The 20418-nt window shown below is 44.6% G+C and overlaps 1 protein-coding gene across 1 annotated transcript; it reads left to right on the top strand.

The window, feature by feature from the left end:
- Positions 1–1345: 1345 nt before the first annotated feature.
- On the top strand, positions 1346–20418 carry LOC139142924 (dapdiamide synthesis protein DdaC-like). The gene is made up of 4 exons (XM_070713121.1): positions 1346–2631; positions 15731–15913; positions 19074–19206; positions 19748–20418. The coding sequence occupies exons 1-4, from the start codon at positions 2086–2088 to the stop codon at positions 20044–20046; spliced, it is 1161 nt and encodes a 386-aa protein (XP_070569222.1). The 5' UTR covers positions 1346–2085; the 3' UTR covers positions 20047–20418.

A 20418-nucleotide genomic window follows, 5' to 3' on the forward strand; every position in this document is an offset into this window, starting at 1 on the left:
ACCTATTTTTGTCGTCGAGAGACTTATGAAACAGAGTTGTATGATGTAATCTGCCGAATGCTTTTATAGCATCTAAGAAACAAGAAAACTGGACTATTATGGTGTTTGTAAAATCGATAGTTTCTGTGAAAAAAAAAATCTTCGGAATGACAGGTTTTAAAACCAAATTGATGATCACTATAATAAAGATCTATATTATATCAGTGAAGCAACAAAATTCATAAAGCTTAGAAATGGCAATAGCAATAGCAACTGGGCGATAAGTCCCTATAAAGTATTACATCACTAGTTTTATCCTTAAGTATGGAAATTAAAATCCTGTATTATATGCGAATGAACACCTATAAATAAAATTGACGACATCAAGTGAATACCCCAATCAGCAATCTTCAAATGCGCAGCAGAAAAACCATTAGGCCAACTGCTTTCCCAATAGCTAGACAAAAACACACAACAATCTTGCTTGCCCGGACAATAATGTCACTCTTAAAGGTACACTGTCACCTGTTCCAATTTTGCTACAGTTACCATGGAAAGAGAAAATCTAACCAATCACAGATTTTAAGCGGGTGGCCGCTTTTTTAAAACAGCGCCCTCACATGTGCATTTTGAATACCAAGGAACGCCCCTTTGACCGTATATGGGCATATTTAGATTACAGGTGTCTGTATACCTTTAAACTAGCGCCAAAATTATGTCGGAATGTCTGGCGTTACACTTGTTACTTATAACTTGAGTGTGTAATGTCAAATGTGACGACTGATTTCTTTCTAGTCCCGATTAAAATTCGTCTGCCCTCAAAAAAATCGCTAGGTTGTGTGAAATCTAATTCGCCAGTATTGCTAGTATTTCTAATCGATGGGCATTCTAATCACATGGGCATTTTGAATAGGATGGAACACCCCTTGGACCATATATGGGCATATTTAGATTACAGGTGACTGTATACCTTTAATATCAACTCTATAAATACCATCCATAATCTGCGATTCATCACTATCGTCATTAACAGATGAGATTAGACCCACAAAATTGTAACGCTCCATTTTCGCGATATTTTGGTGGCTATTACATACATAACATTTGTCTTTCAAGCAAAAACGTCGTTAATGAAGTGACTCCCAACAGATATAAGCTGTAATTTTTGTTTTATAGGAGAATTGCATTTTCGTATATCTCTATTTTTGGTCAAGTAGAAATACGACTTGAAATACTAGCAATACTGGCAAATTGGATTTTGCACAGCATAGCATAGCGATGTTATTGAGGACACACGGATTTTAATCTGGATTAGAAACCGGTCGTCAAATTTGACACAACACACTCAACTTACAATTAACAAGTGTAACGCCGGACATTCCGACATAATTTTTGGCACAAGTTTAATAAACCCTCTCTTTCAGACAGCGCGAATAAAACCGAAATATAAACGAAAAAGAACAGCAATTGACCTCTCATGATTATCTAAAAGTTGGATATTTGCCTATTTTGTTACCTACTGAATTTTATATGTCTAACAATGGCATTATTCGAAGTACATAACTTCTCATTCCCACTTTTCCCCACAGAGAAACTGACCTGGTTTAGATTTTGACACATCCACTAATTCTGCTGTATGTTTAGATCAGCCCAATGTTTTTGGCACCTTTCTCGAAACGTATACCTGGTTTGTCAAAGTGGCTGTTCTAACTATTTGACCTTTTGGCCTACATGTATGTACTGGTCAGTTAAAATGATTTCAAGTTTACTTAGAAACTGTTTTTAGCTAAAAGGTATGGGGGGATTACAAATGTAACGTCAGAGCCAACCTTTAACTTTTCGAATGTCGTATGAGCGTTTGTTTGCCAGTGTAGATTTATTACCATTGATTACAATTCCTGCATATATTTAGATGTCTGGGATGGGTATACGATTGTATTTTTATGTTCGCTTTGCTAGTCCATGTGAACTTATTTGTTTTATTTGTGGGGTCACTTGATGGAGAAGCATTCTGATAGCTCTTTATATCAGAGGTCAAATGCCATCTACAGTGCCTTTGTTCCTTTTAAACCATCACTGTGACATTGTGTTACAGCGAGCAACGCCATGTTGTTAGTTTCAGTCGTTATCCGTAATATTTCGATTCCGTCGCGTATGGTATATTTCTCACGATGCTACTCCATCAGTTCAAGAGTAAGTACCAAATTCAAGTACACTCCTCGGGTTGACATTCCACCCCAAACTACAGCATTGTTAGCTGGACGGAGATGGCTACCAGGAGCTCTCCGACCGGGGAGCAAGTTTCCGGATTACATAGCGAGTCCAAGAGACAACTTTCCAGCGTTGTATAGCGTGCAGCCTTCGGCAAGCAGCTCGACATCGATCAGTGATTTTGCGAAGGATGCCCGTGAAATCATTGAACGCGAGTTGCACATCCATAGTGCTCTCCTCTTCCGCGGACTGCCCTTGCAAAATGGTGATGACTTTTCAAAGTTCATGCAAGGAATGGAGTACAGCTTGACAGGGTATAAAGGCGGATTTACCCCGAGGCAAAAGGTTTCTCAAGATGTACTCACCGCCAGTGATGACCTGCCTGAGTATAGCATCGAACTCCACAACGAAATGTCGTATTTGGAGAGTTATCCCTTGAAGGTAGGACAAGGTGTAAAATTATTTCCATTCTCTTGCCAGTACTATTAGGAATGAAGAATGTGATGATGTGCCGGAGTTATGAATACAAGGTGGTTGGTTTTACTTTATGCTAGGGGGAGGGGTTGCATGGACTACTAAAAGAAGACTACCTGCTATGGCTAAGGTTGTTATGTGAAGTGGCGAACTTGAGGCCATTGTATACATTGTTAAGTCCATTGTATACATTTTTTAGTATAGTATATTCATTTCAGTCAGCTGCAGACACTTTGTGCAAGCAGAGGGTGTGTTGCCATAAAGCTTATCTTGGTATGAATAATTCAGTAAAGGGATGGTTGCTTGTTGCTTCATGGGATTCAAACTGAATAAAGATAATAATAATATCTGGAATAATATCGTACAGTGGAGCAAAAGTAAACCACTCAATAAAGATATTTCATCAAGCTACATTTGGTCTCATTTCAACAAAATCTCCATCATGTTCATGAACTGCAAGTGTTGTGTTATGAATGAGTGGTTTCTTCCAAATAGAACGGCCAATGATTGGATATGACTTTTTGGCGGCAAAACTTCAGAGGCCGATGATCAGTCAAAACAATGTGTCCCGCGCAGACAGTGTGTCTGGGGAAATTGAAAACAACTGAACTGATCTTCATATAACTAACAAGACACTGTGATAAGGTCAAAATATATACAAGAAAATTTGTTTGGTCTGCAGACGATAAATTACAATGACACCAGTTTTTTCTTTTGATTATGGTATAGATAGGACAAATAAGTTGTCTGAATAAGACTTGTGCATGGATCAGTGCACGGTAATGTTATCTCAATCTTCACCACAGGGTGCCAATCATAAACTCTCATTTATAACCCTTGGTAGAGCCACAGTCACCTGTGGTATATTCGGTTCTTCGTCTATGCACCCTATAGACGTATGTACATATGCCTGAGAAGAAGAAAGTCAGGAAACCAAATGGCTATTTCGTATAGGGATTGTGCCACCGTGCCATCTTCGACGTTCAATTTTACTGTGAAAATTAGTCAGTTCATCTATCATGTAACCGTCTATCGTTCCCTATCATTCTCAAAATTCATACCTGATACTTAATTTGCTTCAAAAACGCTCCTTTCGTGAGATTTTCGGCCGAATTCGACGGACACATCGCCAAAACATAAGCGTGAGCAACATTCCGGTCACCTCGTGGGCACCTCCACTTTACTGACGTTCACGCTGCCTACCCATGCGGGGTAACTGGAATGTTCCTCATGCTTATGTTTTGGCGAGGTGTCTCTCGAACTCGGCCGAAAATCATACGAAATGAGCATTTTGTAAGCAGATGAAGTATCAGGTATGAATTTCGTGTGATTTTCGGCCGAGTTCGGAAGACACCCCGCCAAAACGTTAAGCGTAACCATAATTCCAGTCACCCCTCATGGGTACGCGGCGCTAACGTCAGTAAAGTGGAGGTGCCCATCGTTCACGGTGAGGTGACCAGAATGTTGCTCACGCCACCGTCCCTCCACCCATGGACGGTGCTCACGCTTATGTTTTGGCACAGTCCCTCTGTGGATAGAGGGACTGTGGTTTTGGCGATGTGTCTGTCGAATTCGGCCGAAAATCGCACGGAACGAGCGTTTTCAAGCAAATTAAATATTAGGTGTGAATTTTGAGAATGGTAGGTGTCCCATTTCCAGTCACTTTCGCAGTAAGATTGACAAAATACATGTACTTATCTTGTACTCGAAACCACAGACAACAAGTCCTCGTCTATGTCTAAACGGCTTTTTGGCCCTCCTACTCTCCGTCTAGCCTTGGGGTCTACTTTCAAAGTTGTAGTTTATTGAAATGTGGCACCAGCAGAGACCATGTACGGATTGACACTGTTTAACGACCATTTTTTGACGGCAATGTGATGCGCAGTGTAGCATCTCGACGTCGCCTTTTGGCGGTCGGTATGGACGAAGGCCAAAAGATGATGTCGAGATGCTAGACGACCTGATGCTCTGTTTACGAACCGGATCAAGCCTGAATTAGTGCAGCCGATTGCCCTAACAAAGATCGAATACCGTTCATACAAATGACGCAGAACATGGCATCTCTCTCCTTGTCATATTTAAGCCACCTCTATCGACCTGTCATACATGATCGTAGATTTTTCTCTTGGTTACCTTTGCCTTGTACCTGTTTTGCTCCGTCGAATTCTTCAGAAGTTGGGCGTGATTATTACGTTCGGACAGCGATGGGTTTGCTGTGGACGTGATTCGACAGGCTCATGATCACGCCTACTGCTGCTTTACCGATAAACATATCCATACTTTCACAAGGCGACGGCAAAACTTGATGTTGTGCAGCCTGCCGATTTTAATCGAGCGCCACGTCGGAGCTTGAATTGAAAAGAGCATATTGCAAAATAATCGTTTGTTAGCCTATCAGAGACGCCATACCATAATTGCACCGCAAAGGTGCCAGCGTGCACCCCCACTTTTTATCAACATCCTACTTGGTAACTACAGTGATTTAGCGTTACGGAAATGAGAGTGAGTGTAAAAGTGTTGTAAAAATGTGAAATTTGATTCCAAGTAGGGTTACACATACCCCGATGAAAATCAGCCTTCAGCGATACTAATGAAACGTTGTGTAAAAATTAAGCGTCAAGAGGGTGAAACATCATGGAAGCCCTAGTGAGCTACTAAAGTCAGAAAACGGTTGCCCCACTAATTTCGAGCCTAGCAATGTTACATAATTTCCTGTATGTAGGTCTGTCCCCATATATGGAAAACTATTGGGATTAGGTTTTACCGTTTTCAACCCACAAAAACACCGTGTTCCTTCTATTTATTCATGTGTGAGTCATTGCAGTTTAAATGCCAAGCATTAGGGACCGTTCACTTTTTACGGCCGGGGGGGGGGGGGCCCGGCAAAATCCAGGGGGGGGGTCATCGTAATTTTGGAATCCGCAAAAAGTCATCGCTTTTTCACTGGTAGGAAAGGGGGGGGGGTCACCACATTTCAAAAACATAATACCTACGATAAAGTTCAATATATGCCATGGCCATTAAATTGACTTTATGTAATAACCCATGACCATCTTAACGGGATGACGCCTTCGGTGGCCTACTCCAATTAGGTTTACTTCATGTAATGGCCATGATCGACCCTCTTTACCGGCGGCCCACTACAAAAAATTAACTTTATATAATTGCCCATAACCCTCTAACAGGTGCCCGCCTTTGGCGGCCCACTCCAATAAAGTTTACTTTACGTAATGGCCCATGACATTCTTAACCGGAGGGCTGCCTTTGGCGAACCACTCCAATAAAGTTCACTTTATACAATGTCCATGGACATAAGTTGTCTATGGAAATGAAGTTAAAAATTGCCTTACAGTTGTCTTAACAGACGTTTGCATGGTTGTGGCTGGGAAGTTTGTGCACTGGCATCTCTGCTACACGAATAAAGTGCGCCGCGTACCGGAGTTCAAATCCAAACCGTGCGGGTAAATTTGACATATGGGTTTTGGTTATTTTTCAGCCGTAGGGGGGGGGGGGGGGGTCATCAATTTTTTTTTTACAAGGGGGGGGGTCATCTTTTTTCACGAAAAATGCAGGGGGGGGGGCTAGATTTTTTTGAACACCGGCGACAAGATTTTGCCGGCCCTTCCCCCCCAAGCCGTAAAAACTGAATGGTACCTTACCTGAGGACATTTTACATCTGACACATTCGAGATACAGGACTGTGTTATGGCAATCAGACACTTTTCCAGGGTGACCGTACCTTTGTGTAGTTTATGGCCAATAAGGTGAGTTTATACCATGGCTCCGTGAAAAGTAATGGTAGGGGATCAGAGGGGTTTGGGGACTTGCGGGGACACGTAAAAATTATCAGTGGTCGCTAGAGTTTGCATCTGATAATATTTTGGTTAATTCACAAACGGATAAGGTATATTTCCAGGTGCTTTATTCGGAGGTTGATCTTAAAGGCTCTGGCCACCATCCAAGAATCTGACATGTATTCTTACTGAAGTTCAAGGCAAATGTAAAACAATGTCATATAGGCGTAAGGGGCTTGACAAAAATTACAGGGGACGGTTGTTTTTGGAGGGTAGGTTGTCATTTTTCGCGCAATCATTTTTGAAGGGTCATGATATTTCACGCATGCCTTTGAGGGAGGGTTACTAGTTTTTTGCCCCACAAGTCTACTATGGCAAGATGTGGCGAATACGGTCCAAATGTCTGCTTTAGGGTCAAAAATATTAAAAAATTCCAACAGTAAATAAAAATATAGAGCTCGTAGCAACAGCGGGACCCCTATGAAGCTCAGACCAACGACGGCTACTCATGTAGTTAGTGTGCAGCGAATTATGCCATATCAACAACTTTAACGGACAATCGACCCAAGTTTGATTAGCCAGCAATGTTCTTACGGTTATCTTCCTCATTTTCGGCAAAATGTTGTCGCACGGACCTTCGAGGTTCCAGGTAGTGTACCTGTTATAATTGGGCGGTATGTTGTAGTTAATTATAATGGTGACTGCCATTTGACCAAACATGAAAACTGTACGCTAAGCAAAAGTGACAATGTGGCACCCATGCACGATTACAGAATGTTTTTAACCGTTATTCAAAAATCTCGCTAAGGACGATGATTCAAATGTAACAGGTAAAATGGCATTATACTTACTGAAGTTGTAATATTCTTAGATAAGGCCAAAAAAAAAAAAGAAATGTTTCTGGTCAGGCCTTTCTTAAAAAAATGGTGCGGCGACGCGGATTTTTTTTTTCTCCTCCTCAAGGGAGGGAGGAGGGTCAGTTAAAGCGCCAAAGCGTAGCGGCTAATTTGCATAATCATTTGCATATCATTAATTTATATTTGCATATGGATGTAAGCTTGCACATGCATCCACACATACATGTACACTCACAACAAAATGCAATGGTAACACACAAGTGTGCAGTTTGAACATCATGGAAACTCTTTATTACACTTAAATAAATCATCACAGTATTGTAATTACAATTGCAATTAAAACAGAAGATTCAGATTGAAACTTTGAGAGCAAGAAATGGTTCGTCTGATTGGAGTTTCATTATATACATATATTGCTGATAAATTGTCAAAACTTGCCAACAAAGAGGAAAATTCACAAGTTTAAGCTTTACACAATTCAAATGTAATTGAGTTTTATATCATTTTTGAACGACAAACACCGCGAATAATTTTCATCACGGGGATAGATTTCAACCAGCGCCCCCCATAACTTCTACTGCCACTGGACATCGTCGTTCGATTCTTGATTTTAAAAATACCACCAAGATGATCACAAGACATGAACTAAGTACGACTATAATTCCTCGAAAATCAGGTGTAAAATCTTTCAGAGGACGTGTCAGAGTGGCACCACACGCGACGCCAGTATCAATATCAACACGCTATAAACCCGTCGACCAACATGGCCGCCGCCATATTGAAATTATGCAATGTGAACTCGATCGCGATCGTGATCGTACCAGGACAAAACTCATCGTTGTACAATCATAATCAACCCAGTTAACTCTTGTTTCTTTTGCGATCCATTTCGTTGATCAAAGCATGGGAATGTGATCAAAGGCCCTGCTAGTGCTACACCGCCTACCTCTGTTCATTTTATGGCAGATAGTCTATGTAGCCGACACGAACATGGGGTTACACGAAAAATATGTAAATGAGAAGACAATAATAGATGACACGGGCCTCTGCCCTCTTGGCAACTTACTTGACAACTGGAAAGTTGGTGGGGCCCCTGACAGCTTGCCAACTTACTTACTTGCCAACTTTCATGAGTCTAAGTTGGCGGGGGCCTCTGCCAACTTGGCAACTTACTTGCCAACTTTCAGGGGTGGAAGTTGGCGGGGGCCTCTGCCAACTTGCCAACTAACTATTGCCAACTTTATGGTGGAAGTTGGCGGGGGCCTGTGCCAACTTGCCAACTTACTTACTTGACAACTTTCATGGGTGGAAGTTGGCGGGGCCTGTGCCAACTTGCCAACTTACTTACTTGCCAACTTTATGGGTGGAAGTTGGCAGGGGCCTGTGCCAACTTGCCAACTTACTTGCCAACTTTCATGGTCGGAAGTTGGCGGGGCCTGTGCCAACTTGCCAACTTACTTCTTGCCAACTTTCATGGGTGGAAGTTGGCAGGGGCCTCTGCCAACTTGCCAACTTACTTGCCAACTTTCATGGGTGGAAGTTGGCGGGGGCCTGTGCCAACTTGCCAACTTACTTGCCAACTTTCATGGGTGGAAGTTGGCGGGGGGCCTGTGCCAACTTGCCAACTTACTTACTTGCCAACTTTCATGGGTGGAAGTTGGCGGGGGCCTCTGCCAACTTGCCAACTTACTTACTTGCCAACTTTCATGGGTGGAAGTTGGCGGGGGCCTGTGCCAACTTGCCAACTTACTTGCCATCTTTCATGGGTGGAAGTTGGCGGGGCCTGTGCCAACTTGCCAACTTACTTGCCAACTTTCATGGGTGGAAGTTGGCGGGGGCCTCTGCCAACTTGCTAACTTACTTGCCAACTTTGTGTGGAACTTGGCGGAAGCCTGTGCCAACTTGCCAACTTACTTGCCAACTTTCATACAGGGAAGTTGGCAGGGGCCTGTGCCAACTTGCCAACTTACTTACTTGACAACTTTAATGGGTGGAAGTTGGCGGGGGCCTGTGCCAACTTGCCAACTTACTTACTTGCCAACTTTCATGGGTGGAAGTTGGCAGAGGCCTGTGCCAACTTGCCAACTTACTTGCCAACTTTCATACAGGGAAGTTGGCGGGGGCCTCTGCCAACTTGCCAACTTACTTGACAACTTTCATTCAGGAAAGTTGGCGGGGGGCCTCTGCAAACTTTCCAACTTTCTTACTTGCCAACTTTCATGGGTGGAAGTTGGCGGAGGCCTGTGCCAACTTGCCAACTTACTTGCCAACTTTCATACAGGGAAGTTGGCAGGGGCCTGTGCCAACTTGCCAACTTACTTGACAACTTTCATACAGGGAAGTTGGCGGGGGCCTGTGCCAACTTGCCAACTTACTTACTTGACAACTTTAATGGGTGGAAGTTGGCGGGGGCCTGTGCCAACTTGCCAACTTACTTACTTGCCAACTTTCATGGGTGGAAGTTGGCAGAGGCCTGTGCCAACTTGCCAACTTACTTGTCAACTTTCATACAGGGAAGTTGGCGGGGGCCTCTGCCAACTTGCCAACTTACTTACTTGCCAACTTTAATGGGTGGAAGTTGGCGGGGGCCTCTGCCAACTTGCTAACTTACTTGCCAACTTTCATGGGTGGAAGTTGGCGGAGGCCTGTGCCAACTTGCTAACTTACTTGCCAACTTTCATGGGTGGAAGTTGGCGGGGGCCTGTGCCAACTTGCCAACTTACTTACTTGCCAACTTTCTTGGGTGGAAGTTGGCAAAGGCCTGTGCCAACTTGCCAACTTTCTTACTTGCCAACTTTCATGGGTGGAACTTGGCGGAAGCCTGTGCCAACTTGCCAACTTACTTGCCAACTTTCATGGGTGGAAGTTGGCGGGGGCCTCTGCCAACTTGCCAACTTACTTACTTGCCAACTTTCATGGGTGGAAGTTGGCGGAGGCCTGTGCCAACTTGCCAACTTACTTGCCAACTTTCATACGTGGAAGTTGGCAGGGGGCCTGTGCCAACTTGCCAACTTACTTACTTGACAACTTTCATGGGTGGAAGTTGGCGGGGGCCTGTGCCAACTTGCCAACTTACTTACTTGCCAACTTTCATTGGTGGAACTTGGCGGAAGCCTGTGCCAACTTGCCAACTTACTTGCCAACTTTCATACAGGGAAGTTGGCAGGGGCCTGTGCCAACTTGCCAACTTACTTACTTGACAACTTTAATGGGTGGAAGTTGGCGGGGGCCTGTGCCAACTTGCCAACTTACTTACTTGCCAACTTTCATTGGTGGAAGTTGGCAGACGCCTGTGCCAACTTGCCAACTTACTGCCAACTTTCATACAGGGAAGTTGGAGGGGCCTCTGCCAACTTGCCAACTTACTTGACAACTTTCATTCAGGAAAGTTGGCGGGGGGCCTCTGCCAACTTGCCAACTTACTTACTTGACAACTTTAATGGGTGGAAGTTGGCGGAGGCCTGTGCCAACTTGCCAACTTACTTACTTGCCAACTTTCATGGGTGGAAGTTGGCAGAGGCCTGTGCCAACTTGCCAACTTACTTGCCAACTTTCATACAGGGAAGTTGGCGGGGGCCTCTGCCAACTTGCCAACTTACTTACTTGCCAACTTTAATGGGTGGAAGTTGGCGGGGCGGGGCCTCTGCCAACTTGCCAACTTACTTACTTGCCAACTTTATGGGTGGAAGTTGGCGGAGGCCTGTGCCAACTTGCTAACTTACTTGCCAACTCTCATGGGTGGAAGTTGGCGGGGGCCTGTGCCAACTTGCCAACTTACTTACTTGCCAACTTTCATGGGTGGAAGTTGGTGGAGGCCTGTGCCAACTTGCCAACTTACTTACTTGCCAACTTTCATGGGTGGAACTTGGCGGAAGCCTGTGCCAACTTGCCAACTTACTTGCCAACTTTCATACAGGGAAGTTGGCAGGGGCCTGTGCCAACTTGCCAACTTACTTACTTGACAACTTTAATGGGTGGAAGTTGGCGGGGGCCTCTGCCAACTTGCCAACTTACTTACTTGCCAACTTTCATGGGTGGAAGTTGGCGGGGGCCTCTGCCAACTTGCCAACTTACTTGACAACTTTCTACAGGGAAGTTGGTGGGGGCCTGTGCCAACTTGTCAACTTACTTACTTGCCAACTTTCATAGGTGGAAGTTGGTGGGGGCCTGTGCCAACTTGCCAACTTACTTGCCAACTTTCATCCAGGGACGTTGGAGTGGGTCTCTGCCAACTTTCCAACTTACTTACTTGCCAACTTTAAAGGGTGGAAGTTGGCAGGCGCCTGTGCCAACTTGCCAACTTACTTACTTGCCAACTTTAATGGGTGGAAGTTGGCGGGCGCCTGTGCCAACTTGCCAACTTACTTGCCAACTTTCATACAGGGAAGTTGGCGGGGCCTGTGCCAACTTGCCAACTTACTTACTTGACAACTTTAATGGGTGGAAGTTGGCGGGGGCCTGTGCCAACTTGCCAACTTACTTACTTGCCAACTTTCACGGGTGGAAGTTGGCAGAGGCCTGTGCCAAGAGGCCCCTCAAACTTCGGCCCATGAAAGTTCGCAAGTAACTAAGTTGGCAAGTTGGCAGAGGCCCCCGCCAACTTCCCCTTTGAAAGTTGGCAAGTAAGTTGGCAAGTTGGCAGAGGGTCCCACGAGCTTGCTAACTTCCACAACTTGGCAAAGGTTGCCACCAACTTCCACGCATGAAAGTTGGCAAGTAAGTAAGTTGGCAAGTTGGCAGAGGCCCCCGCCAACTTCCCTTATTGAAAGTTGGCAAGTAAGTTGGCAAGTTGGCAGAGGGTCCCACGAACTTGGAAACTTCCACAAGTTTGCTATTTGATTATGTAACAGATGATAGCCACCGACTTTGTATTTCAGAGTTTGAAGTTGTACCCAAGAGGGGGAAGTTGGTCGACGAAACCTGAAACTTGTACATTCTGCATATCATTAGCATCTCATTGTCGGCTACATGGACAGTCTGCCAAACTTACCTTCTTTCCAACTTTAATGGGTGGAAGTTGGCGGAAGCCTGTGCCAACTTGCCAACTTACTTGACAACTTTCATTCAGGAAAGTTGGCGGGGGCCTCTGCCAACTTGCCAACTTACTTACTTGCCAACTTTTTAATGGGTGGAAGATGGCGGGGGCCTGTGCCAACTTGCCAACTTACTTACTTGCCAACTTTCATGGGTGGAAGTTGGCAGAGGCCTGTGCCAACTTGCCAACTTACTTGCCAACTTTCATACAGGGAAGTTGGCGGGGGCCTCTGCCAACTTGCCAACTTACTTACTTGCCAACTTTAATGGGTGGAAGTTGGCGGGGGCCTCTGCCAACTTGCCAACTTACTTGACAACTTTCATACAGGGAAGTTGGCGGGGGCCTGTGCCAAATTGCCAACTTACTTACTTGCCAACTTTCATGGGTGGAAGTTGGCGGGGGCCTGTGCCAACTTGCCAACTTACTTACTTGCCAACTTTCATGGGTGGAAGTTGGTGGAGGCCTGTGCTAACTTGCCAACTTACTTACTTGCCAACTTTTATGGGTGGAACTTGGCGGAAGCCTGTGCCAACTTGCCAACTTACTTGCCAACTTTCATACAGGGAAGTTGGCAGGGGCCTGTGCCAACTTGCCAACTTACTTACTTGCCAACTTAATGGGTGGAAGTTGGCGGGGCCTCTGCCAACTTGCCAACTTACTTGACAACTTTCATACAGGAAGTTGGCGGGGGCCTGTGCCAACTTGCCAACTTACTTACTTGCCAACTTTCATGGGTGGAAGATGGCGGGGGCCTGTGCCAACTTGCCAACTTACTTACTTGCCAACTTTCATGGGTGGAAGTTGGTGGAGGCCTGTGCCAACTTGCCAACTTTCTTACTAGGCAACTTTCATTGGTTGAACTTGGCGGAAGCCTGTGCCAACTTGCCAACTTACTTGCCAACTTTCATACAGGGAAGTTGGCAGGGGCCTGTGCCAACTTGCCAACTTACTTACTTGACAACTTTAATGGGTGGAAGTTGGCGGGGGCCTGTGCCAACTTGCCAACTTACTTACTTGCCAACTTTCATGGGTGGAAGGTGGCGGGGGCCTCTGCCAACTTGCCAACTTACTTACTTGCCAACTTTAATGGGTGGAAGTTGGCGGGGGCCTCTGCCAACTTGCCAACTTACTTGCCAACTTTCATACAGGGAAGTTGGCGGGGGCCTGTGCCAACTTGCCAACTTACTTACTTGCCAACTTTCATGGGTGGAAGTTGGCGGGGGCCTGTGCCAACTTGCCAACTTACTTACTTGCCAACTTTCATGGGTGGAAGTTGGTGGAGGCCTGTGCCCACTTGCCAACTTTCTTACTAGCCAACTTTCATGGGTGGAAGTTGGCGGGGGCCTGTGCCAACTTGCCAACTTACTTACTTGCCAACTTTCATGGGTGGAAGTTGGCGGGGGCCTCTGCCAACTTGCCAACTTACTTGCCAACTTTCATACAGGGAAGTTGGTGGGGGCCTCTGCCAACTTGCCAACTTACTTACTTGCCAACTTTAATGGGTGGAAGTTGGCGGTGGCCTGTGCCAACTTGCCAACTTACTTGCCAACTTCATACAGGGAAGTTGGCGGGGGCCTGTGCCAACTCGCCAACTTACTTACTTGACAACTTTAATGGGTGGAAGTTGGCGGGGGCCTGTGCTAACTTGCCAACTTACTTACTTGCCAACTTTCATGGGTTGAAGTTGGCAGAGGCCTGTGCGAAGAGGCCCCCGCCAACTTCCATGCATGAAAGTTGGCAAGTAAGTAAGTTGGCAAGTTGGCAGAGGCCCCACCAACTTCCCCATTGAAAGTTGGCAAGTAAGTTGGCAAGTTGGCAGAGGGTCCCAGGAACTTGGAAACTTCCACAAGTTTGCTATTGGATTATGTAACAGATGATAGCCACCGACTTTGTATTTCAGAGTTTGAAGTTGTACCCAAGAGGGGAAGTTGGTCGACGAAACCTGAAATTTGTACATTTCTGCATATCATTAGCATCTCATTGTCGGCTACATGAACAGTCTGCCCAACTTACCTTCTTGCCAACTTTAATTGGTGGAAGTTGGCGGAAGCCTGTGCCAACTTGCCAACTTACTTGACAACTTTCATTCAGGAAAGTTGGCGGGGGCCTCTGCCGACTTGCCAACTTACTTACTTGCCAAGTTTCAGGGAAGTTGGCGGGGGCCTGTGCCAACTTGTCAACTTACTTACTTGACAACTTTAATGGGTGAAGTTGGCGGGGGCCTGTGCTAACTTGCCAACTTACTTACTTGCCAACTTTCATGGGTGGAAGTTGGCAGAGGCCTGTGCCAAGAGGCCCCCGCCAACTTCGGCCCATGAAAGTTGGCAAGTAAGTAAGTTGGCAAGTTGGCAGAGGCCCCCGCCAACTTCCCCATTGAAAGTTGGCAAGTAAGTTGGCAAGTTGGCAGAGGGTCCCACGAACTTGCTAACTTCCACAACTTGGCAAAGGGCGCCACCAACTTCCACGCATGAAAGTTGGCAAGTAAGTAAGTTGGCAAGTTGGCAGAGGCCCCGCCAATTTCCCCATTGAAAGTTGGCAAGTAAGTTGGCAAGTTGGCAGAGGGTCCCACGAACTTGGAAACTTCCACAAGTTTGCTATTGGATTATGTAACAGACGATAGCCACCGACTTTGAATTTCAGAGTTTGAAGTTGTACCCAAGAGGGGGAAGTTGGTCGACGAAACCTGAAACTTGTACATTCTGCATATCATTAGCATCTCATTGTCGGCTACATGGACTGTCTGCCTGTGAACACTTGTCCGCGATGTATACTGAGTATTAAAGGTCTTTGTTGGTCGTAATAGTCGTTCTGGAATGAAAATTTGTGAACAACCCAGCCGATTCTTCTATTGTTTTAACGTTCCTCTCAACACTTACGGACAACTTATCTGATGCATACCATACTTCACACCTTCCACCAGGTTGAAAGTTGCAGTGAGCGCTAATGTGTAGACAATGCATGCATCAGCTGGTAGCTACGCAGAGCGTGTGAACTAAAGGATGGCGGGACTATTTGAAAGCGTAACGGGGAGAATCAAAGCGTACGGGGAGAGGCGAAAGCGTAGCGGGACCGCTATGGTCTGGGGAGAACACTGAGTTTTACAGTTTTATCAATATAGTAACATTTAAATGTTCATGCAGTCAATGATCATGTGCCCAAAAGAATTTTCTCTTTCTCTTCAGCCGTTTTGGTTTGGTGTTATAGTAATCAGTATGTAGTTTGCCACAGTCGCCGGCCACAAACCAGGAAAAAAAAGGGTGACGCGCTGTTGTTCAAGTGACGCGCGCGCTGACCAGAAACATTTCATTTTTTTTTTTTGGCCTAACTCTCGGTTGAAAAAGTTCAATATCATGTGTAGTCTTTCTCTCTTCCAAGGACAGATTTTCTTCTTTTGTGACGTACCTCCTCTTCCCGACCATGGAGGCGAGAGTGTCATCGCAGACGGTAGAAAGATATTACCAAAACTGGATCCAGGGCTCGTAGACAAATTTGGAAGAGTGGGGGTAAGGTACTGTAGACATCATCCCACAGCGAAGCCCGGTGCATACCTTCCCTGGCAACAGGTTAGTCCAACAATATACCAGAGCCATGAATTTCTTTGCAAGTACGTCGATAGACTACTTCTAGAATCTCAAATAGCATCTCGTTCCGGTATCATTCGTGCGGCGAAATTCTACCAAGTCTCTAGATTCTCCCAAGTTTCTAGACTGGCCCTTTGTCGCTTGGCTCTTTCTCGGCAGCAGTTACTTGCTAGCCAAATTGGCCAAGCTGTTCACCCAACGACGCAACACAACAGCCTACCACTTAGTGTCACAGTCTACTGAAGTTTTATTCCTTCAATTTATTCTATTTTGATGTTTATATACCCACAGACTTGTAGCAAGTCTACCAAGTCTTAAACAGTGGAGAATAAACATACCGTAAATTAAGACGGATGTCACATTCGATGATTTTCAGACCCCTCGGTTTTGGATTCGATAACTGTCGTACCCGCATTTGATAACATTCAATATCGAATGTTTGACAATCTCGCCCCTTTTAGTCCATATATTACAACCCGGCAAAGTTCTCCAACGATGCTAGCTAGTGAACATCAGCCGACAATGAGAGCTCGGTAGATCAAATAAAATAATCACTCCGTACCCATCCATAATCCAATAACACTAGGTCAACATTCGTAATACATAGTCAATTGGTAAACATAGACACAAAACAGTACAAAAGAGACAGCAAAGCACCGATACACACAACAAAGTCAAAATCGTGAGAGAAAGATATATGGACCACATGCAAAAACCAAGAAGTGATGTCAGGTATTTCGAAAATAGTAAGCGCATCCTTCCCCCACAGAGCGACCAAATTCATGATATGGCTGGTCGATATAAGCGGAGTCATGACCACACGTGTACCTCCTTCACACTGCTGACCCTTGGCTCAGGGTCTGGACAGTTAGAGGTCACCAAATGATTGGCTATGTCTATCAAACACGTCTAGCTTGAAAGCGCCAACGAGCTCTGCTCATTCGACAATATTATTGAAGGATTCATGTCAGTAAAAATAGTTCCGAAGCTCTTTCAGAATTCGGAGAAGAGTAGATTTCGAGAAGACGTGAACAACACCAGACTCTTTTCCTCTCAATTTGATCAATATGACAAAGCCGATTACGATGCGCAAGTCATTGTGCACAGTCAGTTATGGAATTAAGAGGGATCCTTTGTTACATTATTACATTAGTGGTTTTACGGCAAAAATGAAGACTATACGATAAACAAGTAACTTTATAATAATTGAAAAATCCAAACATCAATATATATATATATATATATATATATATATATATATATATATATATATATATGTGTGTGTGTGTGTGTGTGTGTGTGTGTGTGTGTGTGGACGCAGATCAACTGTTACATGGTCTCAAATTGTTTCTTTGGACACTGGTACCAATCTATACATACCAATGCATGTATCACGAAATGACAGAAGCTTTTACAAATGTATACCCATGACGTCTTGCGAAATTACGGCCACTGTTTCAAGGCTGTCCATAGACTAGCAATTCATCCACAGTACACACATCCCTGTACTATGGGCCCTGTTTCTAGCGTTGCAGGAATCTCTGAATTCTGACTTTTAACACTACATCCGGGATTGATTCTCAGGCCCTGCTGAACAGGTACCGTACTTATTTAGGGACCGTTCAGTTTTTACGGCCGGGGGGGGTTGACAAAATCTTGTCGCCGGTGTTCAAAAAAATATAGACCCCCCTGCATTTTTCATGATAAAAATATGACCCCCCCTTTGTCAGATGAAAAAAATTGATGACCCCCCACTGAATAATAACCAAAACCCATATGTCAAATTTACCCGCACGGTTTAGATTTGAACTCCGGTACGCGGCACACTTTATTCATGGAGCAGAGATGCCAGTGCACAAACTTCTCAGCCACATCCATGCAAAAGTCTGTTAATTAGGACGACTGTAAGGCAATTTTTAACTTCATTTCCATAGACAACTTACGTCCATGGACATTGTATAAAGTAAACTTTATTAGAGTGGTTCGCCAAAGGCAGTCCTCCGGTTAAGAGGGTCATGGGCCATTACGTAAAGTCAAGTTATCTTAGTGGGCAGCCGAAGGTGGCCCGCCGGTAAAGAGGGTCGATCATGGCCATTGCATGAAGTAAACCTAATTGGAGTGGGCCACCAAAGGCGTCTGCCTGTTAAGAGGGTCATGGGCTATTACATAAAGTCAATTTATTGTAGTGGGCTGCCGAAGGTGGCCCATCAGTAAAGAGGGTCGATCATGGCCGTTGCGTGAAGTAAACCTAATTGGAGTGGGCTGCCAGAGGCGTCTGCCCGTTAAGAGGGTCATGGGTAATACATAAAGTCAAGTTATTGTAGTGGGCCGCCGAAGGCGGCCTGCCGGTAAAGAGGGTCGATCATGGCCATGGCGTAAAGTGAACATTATTGTAGGTATTATGTTTTTGAAAATGTGGTGACCCCCCCTTTCCTACCAGTGAAAAAGCGATGACCCCCCTTTCTCGGATTCCAAAATTAGGATGACCCCCTGCCGTAAAAACTGATCGGTCCCTTAGACCTTGTAACAGGCGTATCATGGATTAGCCTTTTGTTTCTCCAGCAGTGTGACATGCTCAAATCCAAATTTATGTTTTAACTGTAACGTCGTTCTTCTCAACAAGAACACTACTACTAGAACACATTACTAAGAATATTTAGGGGCAGCCAACGAAGCTTTTCGTGTAAAAAGGTGTTTGCGAATGGTTCGATGGTATTTCTTTTATTCTCAAGGCGGGCGGGGAAGAGGACAGTCGGTGTGGTAACGTTTTGTGCTAAAGTTCTTTTAGTGGGGAGAGGGGCGCAGGGGATTTTGATCATAGGGAGACAGAAACCTGGACAATTGGAAGGCACAGTGCTTTTAAATTCATCTTTAAAAAGCATTTCAAATACTTCATTCATAATTAAAAACACTTAAATCACCTTCGATTAAGATTTCTCGAAATAGGCTGGTTGGTTACTCCTGAATGTTGCCAACTTGAATTTGAATGAACCTGCCACAATGGACGCTGAGAGAAATTATTGAACAAATTAGGATAGAGTTGCTCTCCCGCACCAACCCCTTCTTTTGAGTACTCATGCCACGGAGAACCATACGTCGTACCATGTGATAGTATCATTGCCTGATCTTGTTTCTCATCCAGGTATTTTTAACTGAAGACAAGGCAGATGTTGACAAGTACATGAATGAGAATGGAAGGACTTATCGGTGGAAGCCAGATGGCGCCCTCACCTACTGGTACAATCTTCCGGCTTTTATTACTCATCCGAAAACAGGTAACATGAAGTTATTCTAATACCAGCCAAGAGACTCAGAAAATACTTTTTATTATGAAAACCTCTGAAATGGCTGCTATCAAGTCGTTTTATTGATTTTTTGATCGTGGTTGTCAAATTTGACAGACATGTGCCCTACCGTCATAACATACTCCTCAGCTTGTTCCAGTTGGCCACGGGAAGACGTGTCTCGACAGAGAAGTGCTTTGCATTGGAAAGACAATTTCTCTATTTTTACACAGATAGCCAACATCGGAAGACATGTCGAAAAAATCACACACCTAAATTTGGGACTACATCGTATTTATTATGATCACGTCGTTTTCTCGAAGGGAGAATATGCTGTTTTGGAACGACTCTGGCAGGTTCCATTGCTGTCTACGCACAAATTCTCTACAATGATCTGTATCACAGTGACACCTTGATATATGCACGTATCATGGACTTTCCTAAGACTTTCATGTTTTCAAAGACGTCGATTGAATCTTTTCTTGCTGTCCGAAATTTACCTAGTTTTTTTGAACATCATTATTTATTGCAGGGCAAGAGGTGTGGTTTAATCATCTGAATGGTCATCATGCAAGTTATTTTAAGGATCATCCGCTTTGGGTTGATGTGAACATACCTGACAAAAAGTATCCTATCCACACGTATTATGGCGATGGAAGTGACGTCGAGGAAGAGGTGTTGCAGCACATACGCGAAGTATTGTGGGAAGAGTCGGTGAGGTTTCAGATGCACAGGGGCGACGTCATAGCACTTGATAACGTGCTTGCACTTCATGCTCGGTTGGGATTTAAAGGAAGTAGGAGGTTATTGGTCAGCCTTTCCCTGGACTAGCCCAATTTATAAAGTTGCAAACTTTGAAGTGAAAGCACTTGCCAGTTCTGATTATCTCGGACAGCGCTGCTATTACGATTGTAATTTTTAAGGCAAAAGTCTTGTAGAGTGTATGTATAAATTCTGTTTATCAATACATAGACCCATCTATCCCGATAGTATGACGTCACACTATAGGTATATGACTTAGACTAAGATCCATATTCCACATGCGGTGGATATGGGACCCGAACTACTTTTAAAAGTAAACATTGCAAAACAAATCAGCTGTTCTGTGTGTCCCTGAAACGCAAAAACGGAGGGTAATAAAGCATAAGGAAATATAGACTATTAAAATATATGTGTAAAATACAGAATACAGTCGATACTAAA

Source organism: Ptychodera flava, chromosome 10 (genome assembly GCF_041260155.1).
Source record: "Ptychodera flava strain L36383 chromosome 10, AS_Pfla_20210202, whole genome shotgun sequence".
Classification (NCBI taxonomy): domain Eukaryota; kingdom Metazoa; phylum Hemichordata; class Enteropneusta; family Ptychoderidae; genus Ptychodera; species Ptychodera flava.